The sequence below is a fragment of the Punica granatum genome, chromosome 1 (assembly GCF_007655135.1).
Source record: "Punica granatum isolate Tunisia-2019 chromosome 1, ASM765513v2, whole genome shotgun sequence".
Classification (NCBI taxonomy): domain Eukaryota; kingdom Viridiplantae; phylum Streptophyta; class Magnoliopsida; order Myrtales; family Lythraceae; genus Punica; species Punica granatum.
This window is the reverse complement of record NC_045127.1, coordinates 38,143,780-38,171,737: the sequence shown is the minus strand read 5'-3', so window position 1 is coordinate 38,171,737 and position 27,958 is coordinate 38,143,780. Positions and strand designations below refer to the sequence as shown.

At 39.5% G+C, this 27,958-nt stretch overlaps 2 protein-coding genes across 2 annotated transcripts; one reads left to right on the top strand and one right to left on the bottom strand.

Annotated features, from left to right (window-relative positions):
* The first annotated feature begins 20,846 nt into the window (after nucleotides 1-20,846).
* Nucleotides 20,847-23,832, top strand: LOC116209795. The gene is made up of 3 exons (XM_031543496.1): nucleotides 20,847-21,189; nucleotides 21,309-21,949; nucleotides 23,250-23,832. The coding sequence occupies exons 2-3, from the start codon at nucleotides 21,381-21,383 to the stop codon at nucleotides 23,467-23,469; spliced, it is 789 nt and encodes a 262-aa protein (XP_031399356.1). The 5' UTR covers nucleotides 20,847-21,189; nucleotides 21,309-21,380; the 3' UTR covers nucleotides 23,470-23,832.
* A 2,112-nt stretch (nucleotides 23,833-25,944) lies between these two features.
* Nucleotides 25,945-27,347, bottom strand: LOC116209787 (SAP-like protein BP-73). The gene is made up of 3 exons (XM_031543482.1): nucleotides 27,059-27,347; nucleotides 26,557-26,936; nucleotides 25,945-26,465 (listed from the first exon to the last, which is right to left on the bottom strand). Exons 1-3 carry the CDS (start codon nucleotides 27,223-27,225, stop codon nucleotides 26,113-26,115), a joined length of 900 nt encoding a protein of 299 aa, XP_031399342.1. The 5' UTR covers nucleotides 27,226-27,347; the 3' UTR covers nucleotides 25,945-26,112.
* Between the last annotated feature and the right edge of the window lie 611 nt (nucleotides 27,348-27,958).

Below are 27,958 nucleotides of genomic sequence, written 5' to 3'. Positions count from 1 at the left end.
TTCAACACTCCAACTTCACTTCACCATCAATGCATTTGGCTCCTCTTCATTAATGCATTTCAAGAAGTCTTCATCACATCTTCATTAAAAATTCGGATCCCCCCTAATCCATGCCATTAATCAAGTTTTTTCTCACTTAATTGCACTTAATCTTTACCTATATATATCCTTTAAGTCATCTCATCTTCAACTCACTTCATGTTATCTCTCTAGCTTTCTCACTCTTGAAATACTCTCAAGAACCTAAGCAAAACCACAGCTCGGCTCAACTCCAGCAAAACCAAGCAACAAACACCAAAGACTTATGTCGGAATCATGGTATTTACCATCCCGGCTTAAATCCAAACTTCACCAAACTTCATATCCCACATGTTTTCGACCCCCTCTATCCATTTCCGAGCTTAGATTTTAAGTTTGAAACCTCCAACCCATCGGAACAAGCAACCACAGAACCAAAGCCCGTTTTGGTCCTTCTCGGGTCAAAACTCCCAACCAAGGTTTCAAGCCTTTCTGGGTCGATTTGAGTTGCCAAAACTCATCAAACACCTCCCCACACAACCCTAGGGTGTCAAGGAGTCAAGAAATCCAAGAAAAATCGGTCGGTTTTAACCCGGCATGAAGAAACAGCCCGACTGCCCAGTCGGGTCGAATTTTCTGACTGTTCTTGCGGTTTTCTTGTAGATCGGGTCGATCCGAGACTCTTTTCGTAAAACTACCACTTTAGCCACCTCCAGGGGTCAGTTAGGAGTCAGGATCCGTTGACCTTGCCTCAAAATTCCATTGAGAGACACCATGGTGACGTCCGACCCGAAAACTGCCCATTCGGATCTGTTTTCTAGATGTACTCTATTTTTCGTGATCTTTGCAGGGATATACCGGTCAACCCGATAGGTCTGGAGCAAAACGATCACCACAACCACCTCCTGGGATCAGTTAGGAGTCGGGAGCCACTGGTCTTGCCTCAAAATTCCATCGGGAGACACCGTGGTGACATCCGACCCGAAAACTGCCCAGTCGGGTTTGTTTTCCAGACGTACTCTGTTTTCCATAATCTTTGCAGGGCTATACAGATCAACTCGATAGGTCTGGAACCAAACGACCACCACAGCCACCTTCGGGGGTCTCCTAGGAGTCGGGAGCCACTGACCTTACCTCAAAATTCCATCGGGAGATTCCGTGGTGACGTCTGACCCGAAAACTGCCCAGTCGAGTCGAGACCTTGCCCAGTCGGGTCGAGACATTGCCCAATCGGGTCGAGACACTGCCCAGGCGGGTCTGTCTGTGTAATCCGGGTTTGTTCAAGCAAAAAAAGTCTAAACCCGACCCAACAAAGGTCCAACCCAACTTTTTACAGTCTCATCTCGCATCCGGGGATTAGGTATGACCATTCCCGACTTAGAAGAGCTAGAACTTTTACATTTTTGTTGTGTTTATAGGGTTTATAAGGGGTTTTATGCATGTTTCAATTCCAAGTTTTAATTTTTATGCAATTTGAGTGTTATATCATGCATGTTTATTATCGTTTAACATGCTAGCATGTCGGGAAATATTTAAATCGAAGTCGATGAAACCATATCGACCCGGAAAAGCCGAGATACCTCTCGGATTAACCTCTTGGAAAGGTAACCGAGGGTACTCTTGACCTTTTCGAGTCAAAACCGGTTTCCTTACCCTTATTTGAGTTGTTTCCCGAATCTTTATGTTTTCCCGCATTCATGGAACCGGTATTGTTTTATTGATTCCATAAATAACGTGTTTTTGCATGTGTGTATGTTTAAATGCGTTTTTCAAGCTCATGGTGATACAGGCTTTGTTAAATACATGTTATTTACCATGTTTAACGTTTGAGCATGCGAGAAATAGTTGAAATTTGGTTAAAGAGACCGCTTGAAACCCGAAATGGGTCAAGGAAACCCACGGCTATTCCCAAGAAGAAAGAGCCGAGAGTTCTTTGACCTTATTCGGGTTAAGAACGGTCTCTTTACCTCGATGAAATCCATTTATCGAATTTTGTGCAAATTGAAAAATTTCAATATTGTCGCAAATCTCGCATGCTAACCACTTTAAAACATTGTTTTTAATAGGGGTGGCAATTTGTGTCATGTCGTGTTTATACGTGTCGTGTCTAAACGGGTTCGTGTCATTGAAGTCATAACCCGTACACGACACGTTTATTAAACGGGTCAGGTTTTGGAAACCGTACACGACACGTTTATATCCGTGTCAACCCGTTTAGACACGTTTAAACCTATTTATCGAAACGTGTCATAATAGGTACACGTGTCCATACATGACACGATTATAACCGGTTATCCGAACACGTTAACACGACCCGTTTATCCAATCAATCAGGTTATCCGGACACGTTAACACGACACGTTTATCCGACCAACCCGATTATCCGAAAACGTTAACACGACCCATTTATTCGACACGTTAACATGATCCATTTATTCGACACGTTAATACAATTACGACCCGTTTATTCCTAATAGAAATTTATAAAAGGTTAACCATGCTCATTTCATTCTGAGTGATGCAAATATGAGGAAGCAAGTAAAGTTACTTTAAGGATATTCGTAGAAATGGACCATAATCTAGGAAGTAGAAAGATCGTGAGATATAAGTCTATAAAAATATATTACAAAACTTGTAATAGCATCATCTCATTGCTCTTCCAAAGTAGGCATTCATCAATTGCTCATGTCTTCCTCAACCAAAAACCCTCCTCAATCAAGTATTCATATTCAGTTAAAGATACATGAAAGTAGGCGTACTCTATCTTGATGGAAGAGTGGGGAAGGGGGAAGATAAGTGCAGGAGGAATATTAGAATGTTACAGGAAATACCACTTGTCCATGTGACCGCTATATGTATGGACAATAACACACAGCCATTTGATCACGTTGGCTATCATTGAGTTGGTGTCTGGAGTATTCTGCCTCTGCAAAGTGTTCCATTACCCCGCATAAGGATAAGTGTCACGTCTGGGAGTTTCGCACATTATTTGCAGTGAAAAAATCAATAAGAAGCAGTAGAGCTCTGTATCTTATTAAATAAGAGGATGAATGACTAAGATCATTCAAATGAATCAAACAAAAAAGAAAAAGAATAATTGTCTCGAATTTTCCCCCAATATGTGAAAATTTAGCTAGCTGAAAATGAGCGCCTTTCCTATGACGGGACAGACTGCAGATTATTCACTTAATTAGAATCAAATTCAGGCTAAGGGATAGATCTTCACTTGGATCGACCCTGACCCTATCTGTAAGATTAACGGCAAAAAATGCAAAGCGGATAACCAAATATATTCAAGCGATGGACACAGAAGGCCCAATCGCTTACCGGGTCATATTTGCAGAAGACCCCATCAGGACACATTATTCACGTTTCATTTAACAGTCTATGCCATTAGACGACCGGACCGCCACCTGACGGGGAAGGAAATCTACACAAGAAACTGACTGGGGGACATAAGACACGTGAAGAAATATAAATGAAATCTCACAGAGAAGAGAATGTTTCCCCCAAATTGATACGATCAATCAGAGCAGTTCCAAAAACACTCAAAATATGGTCCCCAACTGCACAAAATAGGAATCTGCGAGATGATTGTGAATGGAGAGGGAAGGAAAGAGCTTGTACCGTACCTGTAACCCTTCGATCCGTTGATGATTATCACTCGGACAGAGAACCGAGGACCGAGCTGACGTCGCTCCGTTTGAGGTCGAAGAGCGGGCTCGAGTCGTGGGTCGCGGTCGCGGGGCAGAGGTCGTAGGGTCAAGCAGGGATCGAGGTCGATCGGAAGGGCGGAAGGATTCAGGACTGTGGACGATGGAACGGTGGACGCTTGACTCAGGGCCTCAGGGTGGAGGCGGAACTGAAGGAGGAAGGGTTACTGAATACTGATTACAGGAAGCCAAGGACAATCGAAGGACGAAATTTCAAAATTAGGATTAGTCGAAGGGTATTTTGTTAAATTTAGTTAAATAAACGGGTTAATGGGTTACGCGATTAAATAACACAATTAAACACGTCTAAATAAACAGGTTTAATTGTGTATAATCGGGTTACATGGGTTCAACCCATTAAGACACGCTTATTAATCGTGTCTAAACGGGTCGAACCCGTTTAGACCGAATATCAAAAAACCCCAACCCGAACCCGTTTAACTTCGTGTCGTATCCATGTCGTGTTATCGTGTCGTATCAAATACTGCCGGCCCTAGTTTTTAAAGCAAAATGCATGAATTCATGTATCGGTGACTCTTTCGGGGCCATTTGGGTTCCGAGGGTATTTTGGTCATTTTGACCAAATTATCCTCGACCTTCCTGGACCTGTCTTGGTCGCCATGTCATGAATTGTTTTCATTAAATTAAGCTTTCCGGGTACTCAGACTCCATTCAGTGGATCAATCCATGATCTGTCTGATTGTTTGTAACCCGCACATTTACTGCATTCGACATTTAATTTTAAGCTATAAATCCACCAACAGGTTAATCGGGACGCTCATACGATTAAATCCACTTGGCACTGATAAGTTTGCATGAATTGGTAATTAACTGATAACTCGCGTCGATAAGTTGTCAAATGATGTTAATGCCCTTTTCAAAACTTGTATATTTCAAAACCCGAAACGCGCATTCCGATGTAGCACGGACGTCTAGAAAGAACTTATGTGACTTAACTTGAGTTTTTACCTTATTTCAGGTAACTCGGGTTAGGATACAAAAGACCTTTCTAGATCACTTCCGGTTAGATCGACCGGCTCTTTAGCTTTTTCGGGGTTCTTGCATAACCCTGGACGATCTAGGGGATTAGTCGATACCGGCTACAGGCCGAGGTGACCTGCACTGCGATGTTTCCCTTTTCTGAAAATAATTTTCAAATAAAAGGCATAATCGTCTTTTTTACAATTCAGCGACACCCCTAGGGTTAGCTTGACAGAAACACTACAGTATCAAGATAAGGACGGGCTACCTGTTCAGGTGCAGGTTCATCTGCAAAGCTTTTTCTTATCCACTAATGAGTTTCTGTCATCCTAGCATAGACTCAGGTAACTAAGTAACTAAAACAATTATCTCTGTCACAAAACATGCAAAACACTGATTAACCTCTCACTCGACCTAACCAAACACTAGATAATGGTTAGACAGAACTCTAGGTTCCAAATCTAGAGTCAAAATACGAGTTTGGCTAATTCAGTGGAATTTCAGTATCACAATATAGAACAACTGTAAAAGTAATCCATACACACGAGATTTGACTTTATTTGTCAAGTTCTCAAAGCAAAGTTGAATGCAAAATGTTTTGGACGATTGCTTGTTTAGCATATTGCATTTGCTTGCAAAAATACACCTGGGTTAATAACTTGTTAATCCACGTAAACTCGGCAATAACAAATACATTGTCTGCAATCTGCATGCTGTTTGTTAATTTTCTGTTCTTGTTTGTCCATGCGAGTCGAGCCCAACCCATAGGACGCATTGCACTTAGGGTTCAACGCCCTAACCATCGATCACAGGGTCCAACGCCCTATTCACTGAGAGCACATGTTGAATTTCAGTTTTCAATTTTTTCTTGAACTCACCGTGAGTCGGAGCGGAATAATAACCGAAAGCAAACTAACTAGGATTCGACCATTTGCTATTTGTAATTTGTTGTATTTTGAGAGTATTGTAAGGATTTCATTTTGTACATTTATTCTGTAAAAATCTCAATCAGTGAGCAAACCGTCCAGGAGTCGAACTAATTGAATCGGTCCAATACTTGCCTAGACAAAAGTAATCCCAAGATCTCGTGGTTCCGGTTCACGCAAGAATTCAAACATCATCGTTTGACGAACTATAACGCAAGATTGTGAATCGAGTCCCCGACACACGGGTCTACTTCTCTCTCGGCTTCTCAACCGACATCGTTTAATTCACCGAATTTCCATGTCAAAATGTGTACGCCGAGCGTAACCTAATTTACACGGTAAATAAAATTAGCAAGCCTAGCAAACCAGAGTGCCGAAAGGGCGTGCGGGCTTTCCGGTTCCACACAGATCAATGCCTTAGCAAAACTAGGTGTTTCATGCCCCTAGACCCGGGTAACTTATCGGCCCTCGACCTTCGGGTCGTAAAATGATAAGTGGCGACTCCTTCTCACGCATGTCCGTCACGCATACCCGGGAAGGTGGACACTCTCAAGTCGCGCGATCCAAAAACGCGCATGCGGACCCCGATAAGAGAACACATTCGGGTCCGTACACCTATCCCCTTTTATCCATTTGCCCATGTTTGATTATGCCAAGTGTATGATTAGTCAAGTTTTGCGTTTTGTTACAATTAAACCCGTTCTAAGTGCCGGGAGCTACGCTGGGATAATGGAAACACTTCAGTTGGGTAAAGCGCTCTCTGCAGATGAACCTGCACCTACACAGGTTGCCCGTCTTTGCCCACGGCCCGAGATGTTTCAATTATCCTAGCTCTAGGGTTGTCAGTAAGTTAAAAGCAGATGATATTGCCCTTGTATTGTAAACGATTTTGAGAAAAACGAGACTACACGATGCGGGTCACCTCGGCCTGTAGTCGGTGCCAACCAATCTCTTGGGTCCTCCAAGGTTATGTGTGAACCTCGAAGGAGCTGAAAGACCGGTCGATCTGCCTGAAAGTGCTTCGAAGAAAATCCCCATATCTCGACCCAAGTTGCCTAAAATCAGGCGAGCGTTGAGTCAAGACATGCGAGTTCTCCTCGGATATCCATGCTACATCGAACCACATGCCTAGATAATTTTGTGAAAATTGTTTGAAAAAGGGCGAGATCAACCGTTCTTAAATTATCGCCTTTTGCTTAAAGTCGAGTGATGTATTTAGGCCTGGTTACATGTCCATTTTCCCGTATGTGAAATTCTTTTAATGATTATTGTCCTATGCCTTGGATACTATGGTTTTGTGAATTGACTTGTGACACGAAAACCGAGACGGGTCCCCGAAGACCAAGAATATTCGGTCGATGATGGCCAAAATACCCTTGGATCCTCGCGAGCTCGAGACGGTCACCGATACGCAAATCTATGCATATTATTTAGAAATTAATACGCCTAACCTACAATTCATCAACCGATTAAAGCCGAACGGGCAAAGTAGGGTTACACGTAATCATATATCACTCACGATCATAATACACATTTCACAAACTTGTCCAAGGACCGAATTGGAACAATTTCAAAGAACCGGGCTGATTTGGAAATTCAGTTAAAGTTCCAGGGACTAAACTGAAACAAATCGAAAAGTTTCTTGGGATGATTGAAAAATTCCGAAAATTTCAGGGACTGCTCAGAAAAGTCTAAAATGGCCCAGGACTTGTTTAAAGCTAATTTGGAAGTTGGGGGCTGATCTGAAAAGTGGAAAACATTCCAGGGACTAAACTGAAACAGATTGTAAAGTTCCCTGGAATCATTGAAAAATTCTGAAAAATTCAGGGACTGCTCGGAAAAGGCTAAAATGGCCCAGGACTTGTTTGAAACGCATCAGGAAGTTCAGGACTGATTTGAAAAAAAGAAAAAAGCCCCCAGGATTGAAATGAAACAAATCGGAAAGTTCAGAAAATCGGGTTCAAGACAAAACCCGCTCATCTCCACGGTCACAATCATTCATTTCTCATCAACACCATCCAAACAAACATTAATACATGAAAAGGAATCCCTAAACATGCCATTAAGTCGGGCTATTTACGTAGTTTCGGGAGAAAAAGGAAAGTCGGGTCAGTGGAGCAAGTCCGTTCGGGTCGGGTGCCTACTCGGTTTTGGCAGGCCCGACTGAACAGAGAACAACCGGGAGAAGGAGCTGGGCGGTTTGAACGACTCCGGACTGCTTCCTCGAGCTGACGAGGGCGCTATGGGTTCCCAAGAAGCTCCCTAAGGCGACAATAGGTGGATCGTGAGCGCCGGAAACCTGAATGACCCGGAAAAGCACAAACAGACCCGATTAGCTCAAAATGAAACCGAGAGGAGAGGAGAGGTGGTCTGGCGGTTTTGGAGCCGTGGCTCAGGTGCATGCGACCCGCAGGAGCTCCCTGAGCGTAGCTGGAGTCGGCCCCGAGGTTGTGAGGCGTCTGGCTGCTGGACCATGAGTGTGGGGGAGAGGAGGTGGTTCGGCTGAGGTATGGAGAGGAGGTGGGGAAGTTTGGTGCCTCCGTGAGCGATTGAGAGCTGAGGGAGAGAATGTCTGGGTGAGCTGAGGGATGTTCCGAGAAGGGAGAATAGGAGTTCGAGGGTTCTATGTGGTGAGGATGAGCTGAGGGTGTGTGAGGGTGTGTAGAGGAGTCTGTGGGGTTCGGGTGAAGCTGAGGGTTCTCTGTTCGTCCGTGAGAGAGTCGGGACTGGGGCCGAGAGTGAGCGAGAGATCGATAACTGAGGGTGAGAGTGAGCTCGGAGTCAGAGTTCCCAGGAGCCAGGTTTTTCTTCCAAGAACCCCAGAGAGCAGAGGGTCGAGTAGCTGTGCATGGCAGCCCGAAATTTTTTTATTTTTTTTTATTGACGTGTTGCAGAGGATCAGTAGCTGTGCATGGCAGCCTGGAAATGAAGTTGATGGTGGCGTGTTGCAGAGGACTCGGCTAGCTGTGCGCATGGGTTGCCGTGAGGAAAGGAAGGAAAGAAGAGAACAAATGGGAGGTTAGGACACGGACGGGATTGGTCCATTTCAGCAGGAGGAGCCGACAGATCAGAGGAAGAAGAAAAGGAAAAGGTCGAGCGGTCAGAGAAGAGCTCGACGTTCGGGGTTGCAGGTGGGGAGGGTGGCTGCAGGTTCGAGTGATCAGAGGAGAAGAGAGGGGTACAGGAGAGTAGGGGAAAGGAAAAAGAGGTTTGCAGGCTCGGTCCCGAGGAGAAGATAGGAGAGGAAAAGAAAAGAAAAGAGGAAGAAGAGGAAAGTTGGTAGGCTCGAGCAGGAAGAAGGCGACAGAGTTGCAGAAAGGAAAGAAAGAAAAGGGGAAGATCGCTGGCTCAGTTCAGAGCAGAGAAGGGAAAGGAGGAAAGAAAGGGAAAGGAAAAAGGGATGAAAAGAAAGAAAAAAAGAAAGAAAGGAAGAATCGACGGGAAGAAGAAGAAAAAGAGAGAGAAAGAAAAAAAGGACAAAGGGCAACGGTCAAATGGGGGTAACGGTCAGAAGTGCTCTGACCTCTCTTGTGATTTTTTTTTTCGAATTTAAAATTTTGAATTTGACGTGCATATAGATTAAAATTCTCGTCTTTTCAATTGGATGCTAGAAAAATGATCGGAGACCACCATTGCATTTATAAAAATTCATTGATCAATGTTGTGCCATAAAATATTTTTCGGGCTCGAGTTTTTGTCCCGGATTTTGAATATTGACGTTGATGCACGTGAAATTCAAAAACGACCCGTAGAGTATTTTTCTAAAAAAAAAGGTAAATTGGCGTTAAATTGAGAAAATGCCCTATTTCTAGAAGTCGTGAATGCTCGAGCAATTAGATGAAAATACTTCCCTCCGATAGACGACAGAAATGATGATCTTGCCTCTCTAGAGTCGGTGAGCCAAAACGAGGTGCTGATAAGAACGATTCTAAACGTCCCCTTCTGACCCATTCATCTCATCCAGCACCATCTTAGCAAGAGCATCCTCGCGGCTCTTGACCATGGCACAAACTTTTCCCCTAAAAGCCTCGAAAAGGCTACTGATCAACTGCTCATCAGGATCAAGAATCTAGGGAGGCAGTACACTGCCCAGTCCTCCAAGAGCAGCCCTGGAGGGCTAAGCATCGTTGGCTGCGTGGTGTGAGCGCTAATCGGCCTTGCTTTTTGCAGGGTTTGCCTTCGAATTTACTTGGCTCCTTGTCAAAACCATCTTCACGACCTTCCAAATCTGAAACACAAACAAGAGCTGGCAAAAGTTTAAACCTTTTGGGCAATCCCCATGCCATCCACTTGCAAAATGGGAAAATCAGGATAGTGACTCAATTTTCCTCTCCAATACTCAAGTCAACTAGAATTCTCACGAGAACAAATAATATGTGAATTGTAAATTTTGAGCGTACCTCAATATTTATAGTTGATCACAAGAGTATCTATTACCTTATTCTGTGGCATTCTCCATATATTTACGTTATCTTCAACTTAGACAAATCGGGAAAGATATCCGCACCATGCTTGCTGCCCAATTATGCTCTGCTCAGGCCGAGTCAAACATCAGCCCTCCATGGGCTTCACGAGTCTGCACGGTCCAAGATTAATTGGGCCCAAAACCCGGTTCCTGACAAAATCTATATTTGTCTTTAAAATTAATAAACAATATCTAGTTGACAGTTAAAAGTAATTTTAAGTGTCTTATTCATTTTTGACAAATAATTCTTATGTTGCTCAACATTTCGAAAGTTCTCAACACTAATTCTCATGTTAAATGCATTTTTTCATTTGATTGGCATGTAATCTTAATGAATTATGCGGCAAACCACCATAATTCAAAGAATTATTTATGTAAGTACTGAAAATGTTATGAAATTACGACTTATGTTTGAATTGAAAAATCTTAATTAAGTGAAAAATCAACCTCAAAATACGAAATAAAGGACTTTTAATAATTAAATATTTGGAAAAATTTGTAATCCTTTAAACTATATGTGTTATTTTAATTTCTTAGAAAATATTGCTATATATAAAAATGCATAGCTGTATAAATATTAAAAGTTTGAGAACTTATATTAGCTCTTCAATTGTTGACATCTATTAATTCGTATTAATAAGATTATATTGGTGAAATATTTTAACTTGATTACTACAAACAACAAAACAGCAAAGTTACTAAGTAACACTTGAAATAAACCTATGCAATGCTGGGATAGAAATCTCTTATGTTACTAAGTAACATGCCATTCATAAATATAAGAATTATTCTAAAATTATTATTATAAATATTATATTCTATATCTATCTATACATATAGAAAAATTTACTTGCAAGAATTAAAAAAAAATGTATTTCAATTAATACAATAGAAAAGGTAGAAACGTAAATACTATTTATAAAATTATAAAGATATAATTTAGAAAATATTGACATAATTATTGGAAAATATAATATCTTTTTATGAAAAGCAATTAATAATAATCAATTAGGGTTGTGAAATAATTAAAATTTTACCAAGATAAAATTTAATATAAAAAATAAAATATATGAAGAAAACTGCATTAAACACAATCAGTTTTTTGACCAAAGTTTTATTAGATTCATATTCGTATTTTCTACACCAGTTTGACAATCATGTTAAAATGAATTACTAATATATAAAACTGATATTGTGTTTTAGCATACTTAATAGGTGAATACAATATTAAATAAATAAATGAAATGAGCTCGTGTATGCTCAGCTATTGAACTAGTATAATAGTAATGGATAACAGTTGTAATAATTATTATGTATTAGTAGTTGATTGCTAATGGAAAAGCATTCACTGACGGTGTATATAATTATTGATAATCCATTGGGATTATATAAACCTGAACCATATCCACTTAAAGGTTCAAATTGATAAGTGTTAGTACATAAATCTCATATAAACTCATAGTTATTCTTTCATTTTTTATAATTCTCAACACTGGCCTTCACCTGCAACGTGTGGCCTTTTTATGCCTATACGTTGTCCGTGCTCGAGCTGTGGGGGGCTAACACGAAGCGCTCTTTTAGCTGCATTCGGACATATTGGGACTAGTGTTGTGTGAGTGCGCACATGCGTGTTAGCACACATACGCATAACCTGAGCTCTGATAACATATTGAAATTCCATTGGACTTATACAGGCTCAAACCATTTTCACTTAAAAGCTCAAGCTAGTAAGTGGTGATGCCATAGTCTCATATAAACCCACCTATATTTGCTTATTTGATCGATGTGGGATTTCTCCTTTCTTTTCATATTTCAACACTCGCCCTCACGTGCAACGTGTGAATTTTTCTTTTTCACTTGTCTACATATTGTCACGTGCCCTTAAATCGCCATCAACAACTGACCTCAAGTCGGGCTCATCTACAGTGCTTGAGTGAAATAACCGACCTCGAGCCAGGCTCATTTTCCGTGCTCGAGTGAGGGAGACTAACACGATGTGCTCTTTTTATATTTTAACAATAATGAATACTTCTACGACCAAATATAAAAATATGCAAGTGATTGGAAAATATTTGGAAATTGGAACTGAAACATGATATGAAGAAAAAAAGTTTGCTGAAATACGACTTCAATCTTCTTATTTTTCATATTTTTTCTACGTATTTATAGATGCTATACAATTTCTACCCAAAAGAAATCTATTGAGAACTTTGAAAATGAAAAACCACTGTATATTTGGAATTAAATAAAAGTCTATATTTCACCAAAATATATATATATATATATATATATATATATATTCAACAAGGAGAATCGCGGAGACGATGAATTACGAGTTAGGGGTTTACTCCAAACGCCTACATGGAAGCTTCCTATTAAATGAATGGAAGACTCCCGTTGAAGAAGATCGAATTGATATATATATATATATATTTTTGGGGCATGTTTTCTAACAATAAATTTTATGGTATTGACTCAAGACTCATATATGAACACCTCAATATCCACGTAAGTTCGTCTATGGTATACGTAATTTTGGTTGGCTTGATGTCTCATCAAGTCTAAGCACGCTAATGTGGACTCAACACATGACCTCCGCGCCAGATCGGGAGAACATTAAGGCGCGTTTATAACAATTAATATTTAATAGGATCTTACTTCTCTTTAATGAGGAGCAAATAATTTTCAATAGGATATTATACATATATACATACATATATATATATATATGTATATATATTGGCTTTCTATGCTTATCAAGCCCGTGGATGGCGAGAGGGAAGAATGAAATTCCTTGATCGTGACGTCTACCCTCCCCATTCAATAATATCCGCACAGCCCATATGAATTGGACTAACCAAAACTTGGCAGTCTCTGCAGCCATCCCTTTCTCTATGCTTAATTTATAGGAGAGTTCCCTTTCATAAATGCCATAAATATACTAGTCTATCTACTTCGTGGTATCAAAACTAGAGTTGTACCCGATGAAAGGGAACCTGGTACAGTGGTTGTCGCCTCCCTCGATTTGAAATCAATAGATTTTGAATTTAATTCTCATTACTAAAACTCTCCGTGCTCGTTTAATTTCCATTGCCATGTTCTCTTCTTCTAGGCCTGTGATCTCATTTGTAACCAAAAGGAAAAAAAAAACAAAACAAAACTAGCATAGTATCCTGCAATTTGTAATCGATACTTTAGATCATAACCTCATGCGATGTGGCAAAACAATCTTAACCAATCTTATCTCACAACAATGTAAGTAGGAAGAGTAAATAGGATTGATACAGTTCGCAAGTTTGTAGCACATTACTCGCATGCTTGACAACCATTTATCCATTGGTGCAAATTAATTGGTACTTACTCCATGTGACAAGATAAATATTGAAGAATTTCTCCCAAGTATAACTGGTTAATCGTGAAAATCATATAATTTCATAGATGGTTATGGAACTTGTATATGATTTTCGGTTGTTGTAGACGATGACGCAATTTTTAGCCACGAGGGACTCACATGGATCTAATACAAGGATATAAAAATTTTACTTACTAAATAAAGGAGCGCCGATAGTTCTATCACAAGTATAGAATATGTAATATTTTAATTATCAAGTAAAAACGTGTGCTACTATAGTACATGTCTTTCATCACGACACAATGTCTTGAATTAATGTTTGCTGAAAAATCATTCCCCCAGTGATTAAGCAACGTGAAATTGCATTCAAGTCTCAATAATTATGTTTCCCACTAAACTTGTTAAATGTTCATTGTTACCAAATAAAGAAGAATTTGGTTCCTCTGTTTGGAAGTCCATTGAAGAAGTTGGTAAATTAATATGTTTTAGCCAAAAGGATTAATCCATTTTTCCTTTGTTTGGTAAATTAAGATTTTTTTTTTCGGTAGATAAATTAAGATGTTTTTAATGTTAAGGGTGTGCTAATACCAATGTGAATTGATTCAGGTAATTCGACATATCTTCTCCAAATACAATATCTCAGGTTCGAGTCTTGAAAGTAGAAGAAATTCACGACTCAAAGAATTTTATTCCTTAATGTTCAATTCCCTCAGACCTGAATTAGTCAAGCCCAATTAGATTTTCATGCGTAAGGTGGTGATAGACAAAAAAAAATTGGGGGTGCCCAAATTAGGCTGTTTGAAACATAAAGTCGTAAAAAATGATAGTTGGGCAATTAAGCATGTGGTTATTAGTCATAATAATAATATTATTATTACTTTTTAGGAAGCTCATTAACTTTTCCGTACCACGTATTATAAAATACAATAATTTACCCAAAAAAACAAAAAATCATTTAATACTCCTTCATATGCATGGAGATCAGTTGGCCAAGAATGCGTCCATTTATTTATATCGTCACATAAGAAGTATAAATTATCTTCTTGCTTATTTAGTTATTCGGCTTTATGTAATCGTGGCTTCACGATACTTTGGAACTAGTAGATATTTCATAGAGATAATTTTGATGGGGTACTTTTTTCAGGTGTACATATATATGGCCTTTCTTTTCATATACGTCTTATTATTTGAAAGGTCAAAGAGCCCCGTCTAATTCCATTCGAACCAAGTATACTCATAAAGAGGCAAAACTCTTCTAGCATAGGTTTTTTCTATTAATAATACTCGACTCTGAGAATTTATTTAATGAGAATAAGTATGTAAGTGAATACATATTAGAAGTAATTATATTTTGATGGTATATATTAGAAGTAATTAGTGTTATAGATATCTATTATTATAGGTATTTAATCTAAACTCCCAAATTTCATGCAATGAGGTGGCTCGATGGGTTTCACCTTAATATGGCACATCAGGATTTTCAAAGTTTTCGATGCATTTGAGTTAGGAATGTAAATGAGCCAAGACTATTCATGAACGGTTCGAGCTCGGCTCAACGAAAGCTCAAATTCGGCTTGCTCTTATTAAACTCAAGCTCGGCTCGGACTCAAACTCGCCAATTAAACGAGCCGAGCTGAGCTCAGTGGTATTCGGTTGACGAAGCTCACGAGCCTAAATTAATTTATTATTATTATTATTATTTTATGCTTTGTGATTTGAATTTGAGTACTATCAAGTTGTAATCGGTATTTTCGACTTATATATCTTGTATGGTATTATTTTTTTTATGATTTATTTTATAGTCTTTTTTCTTTTGAGCCTAAACGAGCTCGAACTCAAGCCTAAGCCCGAGCCTGAGCCTGAGCCCGACTTTTGTACTGGATTTGGCCCATTGGCCAAGCCTTACATGAGCCAAGCCTAAGCCTTTGATTTGTCTGACGAGCTGAGCTCAAACTCGAACTTTCAAGCTTGATCAAGCTCACGCCCAAACTTGAGCCTAGTAAAAGTTTGACGAGCCCAAACTTGACCTTGTATATTCGGGCTCGGCTTGGCTCGTTTACACCCCTAATTTGAGTAGTCGACTCCTCATTTTCCATTTGTATTTGCTAAATAACCCTTAATTAACTTCTATTTAGCTTTTTTGCCCATTAACTAATTAAAGAAAAAAAGAGGTAATCTCGGACAAATCTTCATTTGGTGTCTCTCTCTGACGATTCGGCCTTTTCGCTGTTTGAACCATCTGCTTGCTTGCCCCAGCGGCGGCTTTGCCGACGCCATCCGCAGCTTGCTCCAGCTTTGGCGTTTCGGCCGCCTCCTACAATTCCGTCACTCTCAATTACTCCGGCTTTGTCGACACCATCCACTGCTTGCCGCAACTTCGGCGTTTCGGCCACCTCCTACGACTCCATCACTCTCAATTACTCCGTGCAACCCCTCCATCTTGCCTCAGCGCCAACGAGCTACCCTCGTCAGGGTTCTTCACCTCCTCCATTTCCATTTCTTTCAATCTATGTGCCTCGCCTCCACCTCCAAGAACAGTGTGGGTATGTGTCATCGATTTATTGATTTGATCGGTCCTGGGTAAGAATAATGACGCTCTGTTTCTGTCATTTCCTTGATGGAATATTGTAATCTAGCATTGCTAAGCAATGAGATGGTTAGATTTTTGTGACTTCAAGTTTCAAATTGAAGTGTCTAAGAAAAGAGTTGAATGAATGGGCTGTGAAACATCCATTTTCTTTATAGATGGTGTGGACATCCTTTGTTTTATGATTGAAATCATAGACAGTGGCCGGAGGAAATACATGGGGTCTATGATATCCCAAGGAAGAAGGGGAATTAGACGTACCCTATTATATCTCAAACCATGTTTCTTCAAATTCGAGCAATTGTCTGTTGCTTCGGTTGAACAGCTCCTGGACTTGCTTTTGTTTCCGTCTCTAGTGATTCCACGAGCATGGAGAAGATTAATTTCAGTTAGGCCACTCTCTTTGCTATATGAAAATCGATAACTTGCATTTGGAAGTGTGAAAGAAGTATGACAATGTTTCAGGTTATTAAAAAGTTTATTTAAATTCTAAAATTCTCTATTTGGCAGCTCTACAATATTCCGGACAATGTCGGATGACCTCGCAATACTGAGGCAACTCAACCTAAACGACCTAATGCCTCAGCTCCCTATGTTGGATCACTCCGGAATGAGGTTCTTGAAATGGATAGCAAACACGGGTAACATATCCGCTATGATACTTTATGGAAGACATCTATTCTTTCGTCGGAGGAAATGCATCGAAGTAATTCTCTACCTAAGGGAGCGGCATCAACCAAATTCCTACAATGTCTATATAACTACTCGATCGCATTACTCATTATCGACAACAACAGAGATGCTCTCAATCTTTGTCATTTTAATAGAAGGGCCATGTTGCCATAATATTCGATTGACAATCTGCCACTAACAATCAAGTGCCCTAATATTGGAAACGAGTGTTGAAATTACCATTATAACGAAGTGGTAGATAAAAACGACACACGGATTGTATGTCCAAAATGTAACTCCTGCTACTACTAAATGCAAAATGACCCTATATTTTGTATCTAAATAAATGAAATAGTACATATGAAAATATTACATTCTATTTTTATATAGTATACTTCATATTTCATTTTCATATATCTGTTCATATTAAAAATTACATTCTATTTTCCCAAAAAAAAAACAAATACTAATATATACTCCATATCAATATTACATTACTTAATACATAATACTACATGTAAACGATAAGCAATATGTATTATAGTTAAAAATTTCAATTATTTATTTACGGGAAAAACGACCAAAACAGAATCCATTGCGCGGGCTTGAATACTAGTGAGTGACAATTTTGCCAAAGACAGGTCGCAACGTGTTTGTTGAATCTAACTTTTCACTCTTTTTAGATCCACAAATTAAAAAAAAAGTGATAAATTCTTTTTGGACAGTTTAACCAGCTGCATTATTCTCATGAGATAGAAGTGGCGGAGTTTGAGGGAATGTCATCAAATTCTACGTCACAATCACAAAGTTAACGGAATAGTGACGGAGGGGTGGATTTGCATCTGAAATGATATCTTGTACTTTTTTTGAGTCACAAATTAAAAGTGGAAATTTATTTAGGGAAATTTTGAAAGCTCTTTTTTCCAATTACAAATAAGGTTGATAAGTCAAGTATAATGAAATAAAAATCCTAATAGCTAATAAAGATGTACGAATAGTCTTATTGGGCGTCGAATCTGGAACATTTTGTTTATCAGGTAAAAGCGTCCGCTACTGCAAACTCTTTTTTATGTAATTTTTCCTATAAATAAATGGCAAGAATGTTAAAAAAAATAAATAAAGGTTAGAAAATTAATCTACTCACGAGGTCCCGAAATCTAGGGATGTTCATGGGCAGGAAGGTTGGATCCTTCTCAAACCAAAACTCTTTAGAAAGGGTTGGCCTCCCCCTTTCCATTTCTCTTAACATCTACCGGCTCTTGGTATTTCATATATACGGATTGAATTGTTGATGTGAATTTTAGGGATTGCTTGATTAGATTTTGTCGATGTTGCTCAATGCCACTCTAGTGTTTGTCTCACTGTTCCTTTTGATGACCGTATCAAGGACCTGTCGATCGAGTTAGTTCTCGATTGGTTAGTACTGGATTGTCTATTTGAGGAATTTGTATCGAATGTGTGGGTGTTTCTCCGTCTTTGTTTAATAAGGGATGATTATTCAATCATCTGTGTTGGTGTGTTTATTTTCTTAGTTGGTAGTCAAGTGGTCGATTCGGTGATTGGCAGCCTAGTGTCTGTGTCCGCCGATGGTCATGTCGGTTATCCGTTGTAAATTAAATTTGCTATTAATACCATGATATTATTCATAGAAAGAATATATATTTGCCAGAAAGGATGGCAATAACCACCCTCATAATAATAATTGAATTTATGAATGGTCTATAATATAGTCTACATGACCACCACTACGTCTCTGCTTGATTTACGTGAGAATTAATGCTTAGAGTTAAGTGTGATTATTGACTATTAAGAGAGACCAAAGGATAACAATAGGAAAATCGTTTTAAAATCGGATAAGACTGTTGGGTGGGTCGTTTTTATTTAATTTTATTTTACATTGTTTTAGTCGGACGCCAATGATTATAGAAAGGAATAAAAGAAATAAAAAAAATAAAAGGACACATAATATGTCTTACTGATAAAAATGAAATTGAGAATCTCTCAATTCCAAAATCAAGTGATATCATTACATCAAATCCCCTTTCGTGGGGTCAGTCTTAATTTTATGCCGACTAAACTACTCCACGAAGAGACACTGGAGGAAACAAACCGTACGAATATAATAAAAACGAGGCAACAAAGAACTCACCGAAACGGACAACGTTAATTTCATATGGCTTAGATTTTATAATAATAACATTATAAAAAAAGGAGGAAAAACACAAGCAAATACGACAATTCCTTGGACGGGCCCCCCTTCACGTCACATAAACATTATCACGGGAGGGAGGGACCTCGTGAATTTTTTCTTTTTTGTTACAAGTAAAATAACAACGGTCTTGTTTTTACAAATTGTTTTTTCCTTTTCTTTTTATTAGCCTGTCTATAAGCTGTAATAATAGTATTTCGCCCAGCTTTATTATTCCTAATTAAACTTTTAAAAAATTATACATTTTGTTCTCTAAGTTTGATTCTTTTTATTATTTTAGTCCTTTTTTCTATTTTTTTATCATTTACACTATAATTTTGGATACTTTTTCTATTACCGTCTTTTTCCTTTTTCTTAGTTTGTTTTCATCCAATTCATTTGCTTACTTTTCTGGTTTCATCCAATCAATGGTATTGGACAAAATCAAACCCAGAAAAATGAAAAGGATTGAAATAAAAGAGCATTCAAAGGTATAAGATGTAAATGATAAAAAGAAAAAGAAAAGGACTAAAACAGAGAAGTAGTCAAATTTAGAGGATTAAATGTATAATCTTCCCTTAAAATTTTAATTTTCACATTAAAACAGCTATGGCCTCAGTTAGAATTAAAAATTGAGAAAATAATAATGTTGGGATAATTGAAGAGTTACTTCTTTTGCACCCAATGGGATAATATTTCACTACTAAAGGTGGTGGTATAGTGATTCCAAACTTACTTTCATGTGATTTGTAACTCTAAAATTTCATTTTCAAATTCCTCTGTGCATTTGTATCAAAATATTTGGTAGAAGTGTACTCTTTGACTTGACCTTAGGAATACTGACTTTTGTAATGATACTCAACCTTTCGTAGTGCTACATCGGTAAGTCCAGTGCTTGAGTTAGTTGTACAGTTCATCTAATATGTTCGTCGTATAAGAGAGTTCGAATATTGTGTAGCGAGAGAGACAAAGTCACCGCTATTGTTATCTCACATACATTACTTATAAATAAATGGATAATAATACTTCTTTGGGCCACCTGCCCAACACCGCCCCCAACAAATGTGGATTTGAAAATTCACTCCCTAAACTTTCTTTTAAATGCAACAAACAACCATTCTGCCCTCAAGACTACCAGTCATATATGAGAACAAAATCCTATATTAAGCGTTGCAATCTTTCTTTATAATAATGTTAACCTTTTGCAAATCTTTATCAATTTGCTTCATAACTCCTTACATCATAACAACATTGGAGTCCTATCCGAAGATTTTTGAGGCTGTATTATGTTACTTAAGCTACTCTTGGCCTTATATGTCGCTTGTAAAGGCTAGGCGAAATTTTTTTATTCGAACTATGAGATCCTTTTAGTTTTGTACTCTCAAATGCTATAACTAAACTGAAGTTGATTTGAAAGATTCAGAGATAACCATTGATATATACTAAAAATTTAGCATACACATAGTTTTGTAAAGTTTCTGCTTTATCATGGGAAATGGTGAGAGAGGAGGGACCCAGTACGATGATGGAAGGAAGTTTAGGGGCTAAATTGGCAAAACTAAAGTTCATGGGCACAGTCATCCAATTTACAATCTCCAAGGGGCTTATCGGTAATTATCCCTTACCTCGAAATATCAATTCCTCTCTCTCTCATTCTCATTACCCGCTCAATATGTCACCCGGAAAGTCCTCGACCATCATCTTATTACGCAATAATTTATTGTATTTACTGATAAATAAAACAAAATTAGATTAAATTTTCCCAATAACTTGCTTGCCACGACATCCAATCTCTCTCTCTCTCATTCTCATTACCCGCTCAATATGTCACCCGGAGAGTCCTCCACCATCATTTTATTTTGCAATAATTTATTGTATTTACTGATAAATAAAATAAAATAAAAATAAATTTTCCCAATAATTTGCTTGCCACGACATCCTATCTCTCCAGATTTATTAAATCTTGTTGATTCAGTTTCCTCTTTCCACTCAATCGTTCTCTGCTTACTATTCCCGGCTGGGCTCCTTTCTTCTTCTTCTTGTTCCAATCTCCATATCTTGATTCTCCCATCAAGTCTTCGCCTTTAATCCTTTACCAGACAAGTCAGCTTCCAATCATCAAGACCCAGATCCTCTTTTCTATTTTTTATTTTATTTTATTATTTTTCCTCGTCGCCACTGGTTCCCTTTCGGGAGTTGTTGGGGGGGCCAATGCAGCTGTTTTCGATACAGAGTAACTGATGTTCATGATATGGGTTCGTTGACTCCTCGGGGAGAAGAGATGAAGGTTTGATTTTTCTTGATGTTTTATTATTTTCGAGAACCGAAATGAATTTGATGAAACTGTTGTTTTGTTGGGGGTGGATTTTTTGGTGAAGCGGGTGTTCAAATCTTGCGTATTTGTAGATAATGGCTCAAGAAGTGCAGAATCAGCCAACGGATGTTAGTAATGTTTAGGATCGATCTGCTCCCCAAAATATGGAAACTAGAGGGAATAGTAAGGATGCAAGGCATCTTACTGACACGGTGATTGAGATAAGCCTAGAAGAAACTTCATCTTCCGGTACGCATATCACTAAGTCAGAAGTCAATCATAACGAATCGGCCCCTGTTGAGGTGGCCCCCGAGGAGCCGGAAATTGTTGTTACATTTTATCAATTGAGGAATGATGATCCATTGAGGCAAGTAGATCAAGGGACAAGTGGATGTCCGACCAATTCAGCTGAAGAATGTGTGCCTGATAATTGTATGAAGCGTAGTTTTATGACGGATTTGAATAAGAATGTGTCTGTAAATGAAAATGATTCGTGCATGACCTCCATAAAGAGAAGTGAGACTAATAGAATTGTTGTTGAGGGCTGTGACGGGGAGACAGTTTGCAGGATCTGTCACTTGAGTTCTGAGCAATCACTTGATATTGATATGAAAGAGAGCATTGGCAATGCTGCTGCATTGGAGCTGATCCGGCTGGGTTGCGGTTGTAAAGATGAGCTTGGGATTGCTCATACTCTTTGTGCCGAGGCTTGGTTTAAGCTCAAAGGGAATAGGTAATTTCTCAGCCATCTAACTCATATCTTATACATTTTTATATTGTACCTTAAAAGAAGTTGTTCTGATTCGAAGGGTGAACCGTGATGCATCTCTTGTGAGCCATGATATTGCTTGTCTGTTATTCTATCAAGTGTCCTTTGCTCTTAGTTGATCTAAAAGCCAGTTCTGCAGAAGAGTGATGTCAAAGATTTGTATTGTTTGACATTTTCCCACGGAAGTGTAGTGTTGTAGGGAATGAGGAGAGATCAAAATAATTTTGCTGGAAGGTTCCGGTTCTGGGTTGTGCTTGAACTGAACTTTGGAATGATAATTGTGATAATACTTTTTCTAGTCAGTCACAAGAATGAAAACGGGTGGTTTATATCTCCAGAAATCCAGTCAGCACTTCTGAGAAACGATTAGCTGATCCAGAGAAGTTCGTACCTGCAGCAAATGAGCATTGATTATGAAAGTAAAAGTTTGTTGGAATTTCTTCTTCCTCGGCCTTTATGAACCTCTTAATGGTTCGATTACATTCAAATGTTCTGATTTGATGGCCTTCATTAGTCTAAGGTTTAAGCATATTTTTCCGGCGAACTGTCTGTAAGGTTACATGCTCCACTTGTTCTCACGAGCCAAGCCACATTTTGGCTTGTGTGATACATCCAGCTTTTGATGATCTCTTTGTTAAATTTGTTTTGGTTTATCCTTGTTTCGCGCTCTTACTGTCCTGAAAACTTGCATCTTTTTGAAGACTGCCCATTTTCTCCGAGTATTTTTCACACCCCTATATGGAAAATCAGTTACTCCACAGTCAGATTTCAAATTTTTCACGAAAGTGTAGCGTTAAACTCTGGTTCAAATAAATCTCGTGTGCACATTTCCACCAGCTTAAGCTTTTATAACAAAATTTTATTTAGAGAGTATTCTAGTTTAGATTCTTGGTGCGGTCAGTGGTGAGACTTTATTCTTGTTCATTGCATTTATAGTGTCTGCTTCAAATTGTGTATTTCTAACAAGTGACAAGCTCGGCTTGCATGTAAATGAGAGTGTCAAACCAGGATTAATAACATCGTGCGCATCTTCCTATTAGCTTGAACTTCTAGAGACGTCGATCAATTGAAAAGTAAAAAAGGAAAAGAAGAGAAAAAAGAAGGAAAAAGAAAAAGGCATGTTGATACATTATCATGCCAAATGTCTGCCAATAAGCTTAGTAGCACATTCATTATCCTCGGAAATGCCTCGATACTAAAACAAACTGGGCTGCTACTATCATTGAATTCTCACTGACATCTTCTCTTTGGCTTTCTGTTACAGGCTCTGTGAAATATGCAGTGAGACAGCCCGAAACATCTCGGGAGTTTGGGACGACAGGTTCATAGACAAGTGGAATGACAGGCTGTCAATGTCTAGCAACATAAATGGCCCGCCGGAACGAGGAGGTTGCTGGAGGGGGCAGCCCTTCTGCAACTTCCTGATGGCATGCCTTGTGATAGCGTTCGTGCTTCCATGGTTCTTCCGTGTTAAGATGTTCTAGCGTTCGTGCAAAGATATCATGTTACCAGAAATATATAGTCATTGTTGACAATCCAAGATCCATGCCATAGTACCGAGTAATTCCATGCTTCGGTTATTTGTATTCTGATGTCTCAGCATAGAGGTGCGAATTTTGTGCTGTCTCTGGTGTAGTAGTGGGATCCAATCTTTCATGCGCTCATACTGTCATTTACAATTCCGTGATAATAGAAGCTCTGGAAGGTTTTGTTGTTCCACTTATACGGGAAAAGGTAGGGGCTGTTTTTTGTGTTCTCTTTTTTTGATAACGTATACTTTGGGGATATCTGAGAAGAATTCTATATATAGTTGATCGCGGTGGAATAGTTGTGCTTATTTGTATCCACTAACTGCAGCTTTCCTGAGTGAAACTTGTGGCGAATTTGTTCTGCAAGTGCAACAAGATGATTTTGCTGCAGTGTCTGAGTTACTCCATTGCTCTTTAAAGGTTCTCCACAAACCCGCGATTTCAGATGCGCCTTCTGGTACTATTAGTTCTTTAAAGCAATATCAAAATTATAGGTGGTCTTTCATCAAGAAAAAGAAATTATAGGTGGTGGGTCGCTTGCTTATGCCTAAGTTTTTCTTACCGAATACGGCAACCAATGGAACAATGGAACAAAGCTGTTCCCTCGACAGTTATTGGGATGGGCCTACATGCTATCCTTTTCCAAACTGCTAAGAAGCTGTCAAAAACTATTTCAACTAACAATATGTGTAGGGGGATCCAATCTTTCAAAAATATCTGTTATTGAAGAATGGCAAGTTCCGGGACTTCTGGTCGCTAAACTGATAAATTCTTCAGGATTCAAGAAATCGAGCAGGATACGGGACAGTAGGTGTTTGGAGAGTGTGGAATTCCAGAAAGCCATTACAAATATATTAGTAGATTCAAGTCTTGGCAACGGAAATTTTTTCTTTTGGGAAAAGTATAAAAACTCTCATTATGGTTTGAGGTCAGGACAAATTACACCATGTGTTTTTGTTAGGAACAATTAGCCCATGCGGTGTACTCCGTTAGACATAAAGGGTTACGGCATTATTTTTTTTTATTTTCAATCCCAATCTTTAGTCTTTTAATCATTTTAATTCTAAATCTTTTATCATTCATACTCTCAACTTTTTATTTTGTTTCATTTTAATCCTACAAAGAAAATTGAAAGGGAATGAGGGATCGGGGTAGCTGATTCCTCCACCGAGGTCGCCGGTACCCACGGAGGACACCGGCGACCTCTGTGGAGGGGTTGGGGAGATCTCCAGTCGATTCGGGGTTAGGGCCGCCAATCGGCGACCCCGATCCCTCCACTGAGGTCGCTGGCATCCTTGGCGGCCCCGACCCCTCCACTGAGGTCGCCGACACCCACGAAAGACGCCAGCGACCTCAGTGGAGGGATCGGGGCCACCAATCTCCTTCCCTTTTGATTTTTTTATAGGACTAAAATGAAAAGTTTAGGATATGAATGATTAAAAAAAGATTTAGAACCAAAATGATTAAAAGACTAAAGATTGAGGATTAAAAATGAAAAAAAAAATAACGTCGTAACCCCCTATATCTAACGGAATACACCACATGGGGGCTAATTGTCCGTAACAAAAACACATTGTGCAATTTGTCCCAACACCAAATTACAATGGAAGTTTTTGTACTTTTCCCTCTTCTTTTTTTGCCTCCATTCGACTGAGGCAACAGTCCATCTCAACAGACCATACATTGGCAAGCAGCAGTTTTCCACCACTTATGGCAGCAAACTCGAGCATTGATAGAAGATCAAGCTATGAACATTAAAACATTCTGCTTCTGGTTCTTTTGCTTTCACTTTCCTGCAGACAATGAATAGAACGACCAATGGCCAAGAACATAACAGCACAAATCTATTAACTTGTAGTCCGCACTCTGCATTTTCCGCGATACATCATCGGTAGTTTTAGGTTCTTAAAAGCTCCACGAGTACTTTCTTTTTCAGTTTTGAATAACCTTTTAACACCTCAGGACTTAGCTAGCTCCTTGAGCTCGGGAAGTTTTGTCCCTTTGAGTCTCTCCCACTGGGATACCATCGTCTCAGGAACAGCTTGTGATATACTTCACCAGACCACTGGTCACTGGTCAGCGAGCAGTCCTTTCCCCTGGGAGCTGATGGGAATGGGACTGGAGACTCTTCACAAAATTTCAAAGGTGGCTGAAATGATATCAAGTTTTCTGTCGGCTGAATATTTTCGACGTCAACCTCCTTTTCTCTCTTGGGCAGACCTTTTCTTTGGGGTATTGGCTACTCCCTTCACTTGTCTGATCAAATGATTATAATAGGAAACTCAAGGCATTATAAAAGTTTGTACTTGACCTTATTTTTTTTTCTTTTTTATTGGTGTCCGATTTCCTCTCATGCATCGGTTAACCGAACTGAACTGGATCAACAGAGAAACAGATTGACCATTCATGGCAAGCAGCAGACTCAACAGCTTATGGCAGCAAACATCAAGCAATGATTGAACCCTCAAAGATCAACCTCTGAACATTATAACATTCCGAATCCAGCTATTGGTTCCACAATGGAAAGAACAACCAATGGGCAAGAAGATAACAGCACAAGCAATCAAATTTCAGCCGCACTCTGCATTTTCCGTAGTTTTAGGACCTTAAAAGCTCCACAAGCTCTTTTTTTTTCAATTTTGAATACCCTTTAACACCTCGGGACTTAGCTAGCTCCTTGAGCTCTGGAAGTTTCATTTCTTCGAGTTTCTCCAACTGGGATGCAATCGTCTCAGACACAGCCGGTGATACTTCACTGATCAGCAAACGGTCCTTCCCCCTTGGAGCTGATGGAAACGGGATCGGAGACCTTTTCACAAAGTTTGAAGGCGGCCGAGTTAATCTGAAGTTTTCTATCGACTGAATATCCTCAACCTCGACTCCCTTTTCTCTCCTGGGCAGTCCTCTTTGTCGGGGTATCAGCTTACTCCCTCCCTTCAACGAACCCTTGTCTGATCACAACAGGCAACTCAGGGCATCATAAAAGTTTTACTCTCGGCAGAATTATTTCAACTGAATTAAAATTTCCTGTGGAGGCATTACCTCTTGTTTGCTTCCTCGAACTACGGATAATCTCCAAAACCGACTCAGCTGCAGGCTTATCCCCGCGAGAACTGGAACTTCTCTTCTTCTTGGGATCCTCCGACTCTCCCTTTGCAATCGAAGACTGTATTCTTCTGAACAGAGAGATTATCTCTTCCTGATCAGCAGCGTCGTCCCGCTTGCCTTTCGATGATTCCTGTTGTTGCTTAATCTTGGCTCCCTTTGCCGTTCTCCCCGAAGCGGAAATCTTCCGAGGAGAAGATCGACCTCCCTTACTTCCATTGATGGGGTTTATGCAAGAAGTTACGAACTGAGCCCGTGAGTGCTTCTTCCAGCCGAAGATTAAGGGACGCACAGCAACCTCTGCCAAATTCAACAAGCTGCATCAAGAAATTGATCTCCTCAGTTTTAAAAGCAGAATTGCACCGCCAACACAACGAAATGCGAGATGGGGCTTCCCGGAAACGAAGATTACTGCGAGGGGTTGGAGCAAAGTCGTCACCTTTGAGAGGGAAGATAGGGTTTCGAAGACACAGAGGCTGCTTGTTTGATGCACCGAAAACTCGGAACCGTACGGCAGCGAGGATGCGATAGTAGGAGAGAATCCATTGCTGCTGCTACTGGTGGTAGTGGTGATGGGTACTGAAGCGTGGAGAGGAAGTCATTCATGGATATGGCTCAGAGAGAGAATTGGGTCTCAGCTCAATTCGCAGAAGCTCATTGATGAGGTTTTCGAGCTGTCCAGTTTTAGACCCGAAAACAAACCTGTTTTCCCTTTTCCTCACTCCTTAACTTTTTATAAGAATAATTCACAATTTGGTCCCTGAAAATTTTTTCTCTATAACTTGGTCCCTGAAAGATTTTTCATATACAATTTGCTCCCACCGTTTGAAACATGAGCACAAATTGATCCTTGTTTTGAGCAGGTCCCTAACGGAAAAAGATGATGTGGCCTGTTATCTACTCATTTGACATATTGTCACGTTGGCTATAAAAAGACCAAACACGACATCGTTTTTAACTTTACTTGCCATTTAAAAAAAAAATTAAAAGCACCATTTTTTTTTTTTGGGAATTGGGGCTCCGACGGAGCCCATCTGCTCCCCACCCCCTCTCTCTCCACCGTGGAGATGAGAGGCTCCGGCTAGCTCACCTAGGGGGAAGTTGTCAAGGGGCCCCCAATCTACCCTGCTGTAGAACAGGAGGGTGGAATATTCTTGGCTATATAATTGGGAGAACCCATAATTTTGGGTTCTCTCAATTCCAGCGGATGACGTCTCAATCCCAACCCCCATTCGGAGGGATGGTGGTTGAGATTGAAGTCCCCAAACGCCCACCACCCCTTTAGTTCCATTTTCATTTATTTTTAATTTTTTTCTCATTTTCTAGAATATTTTTTATT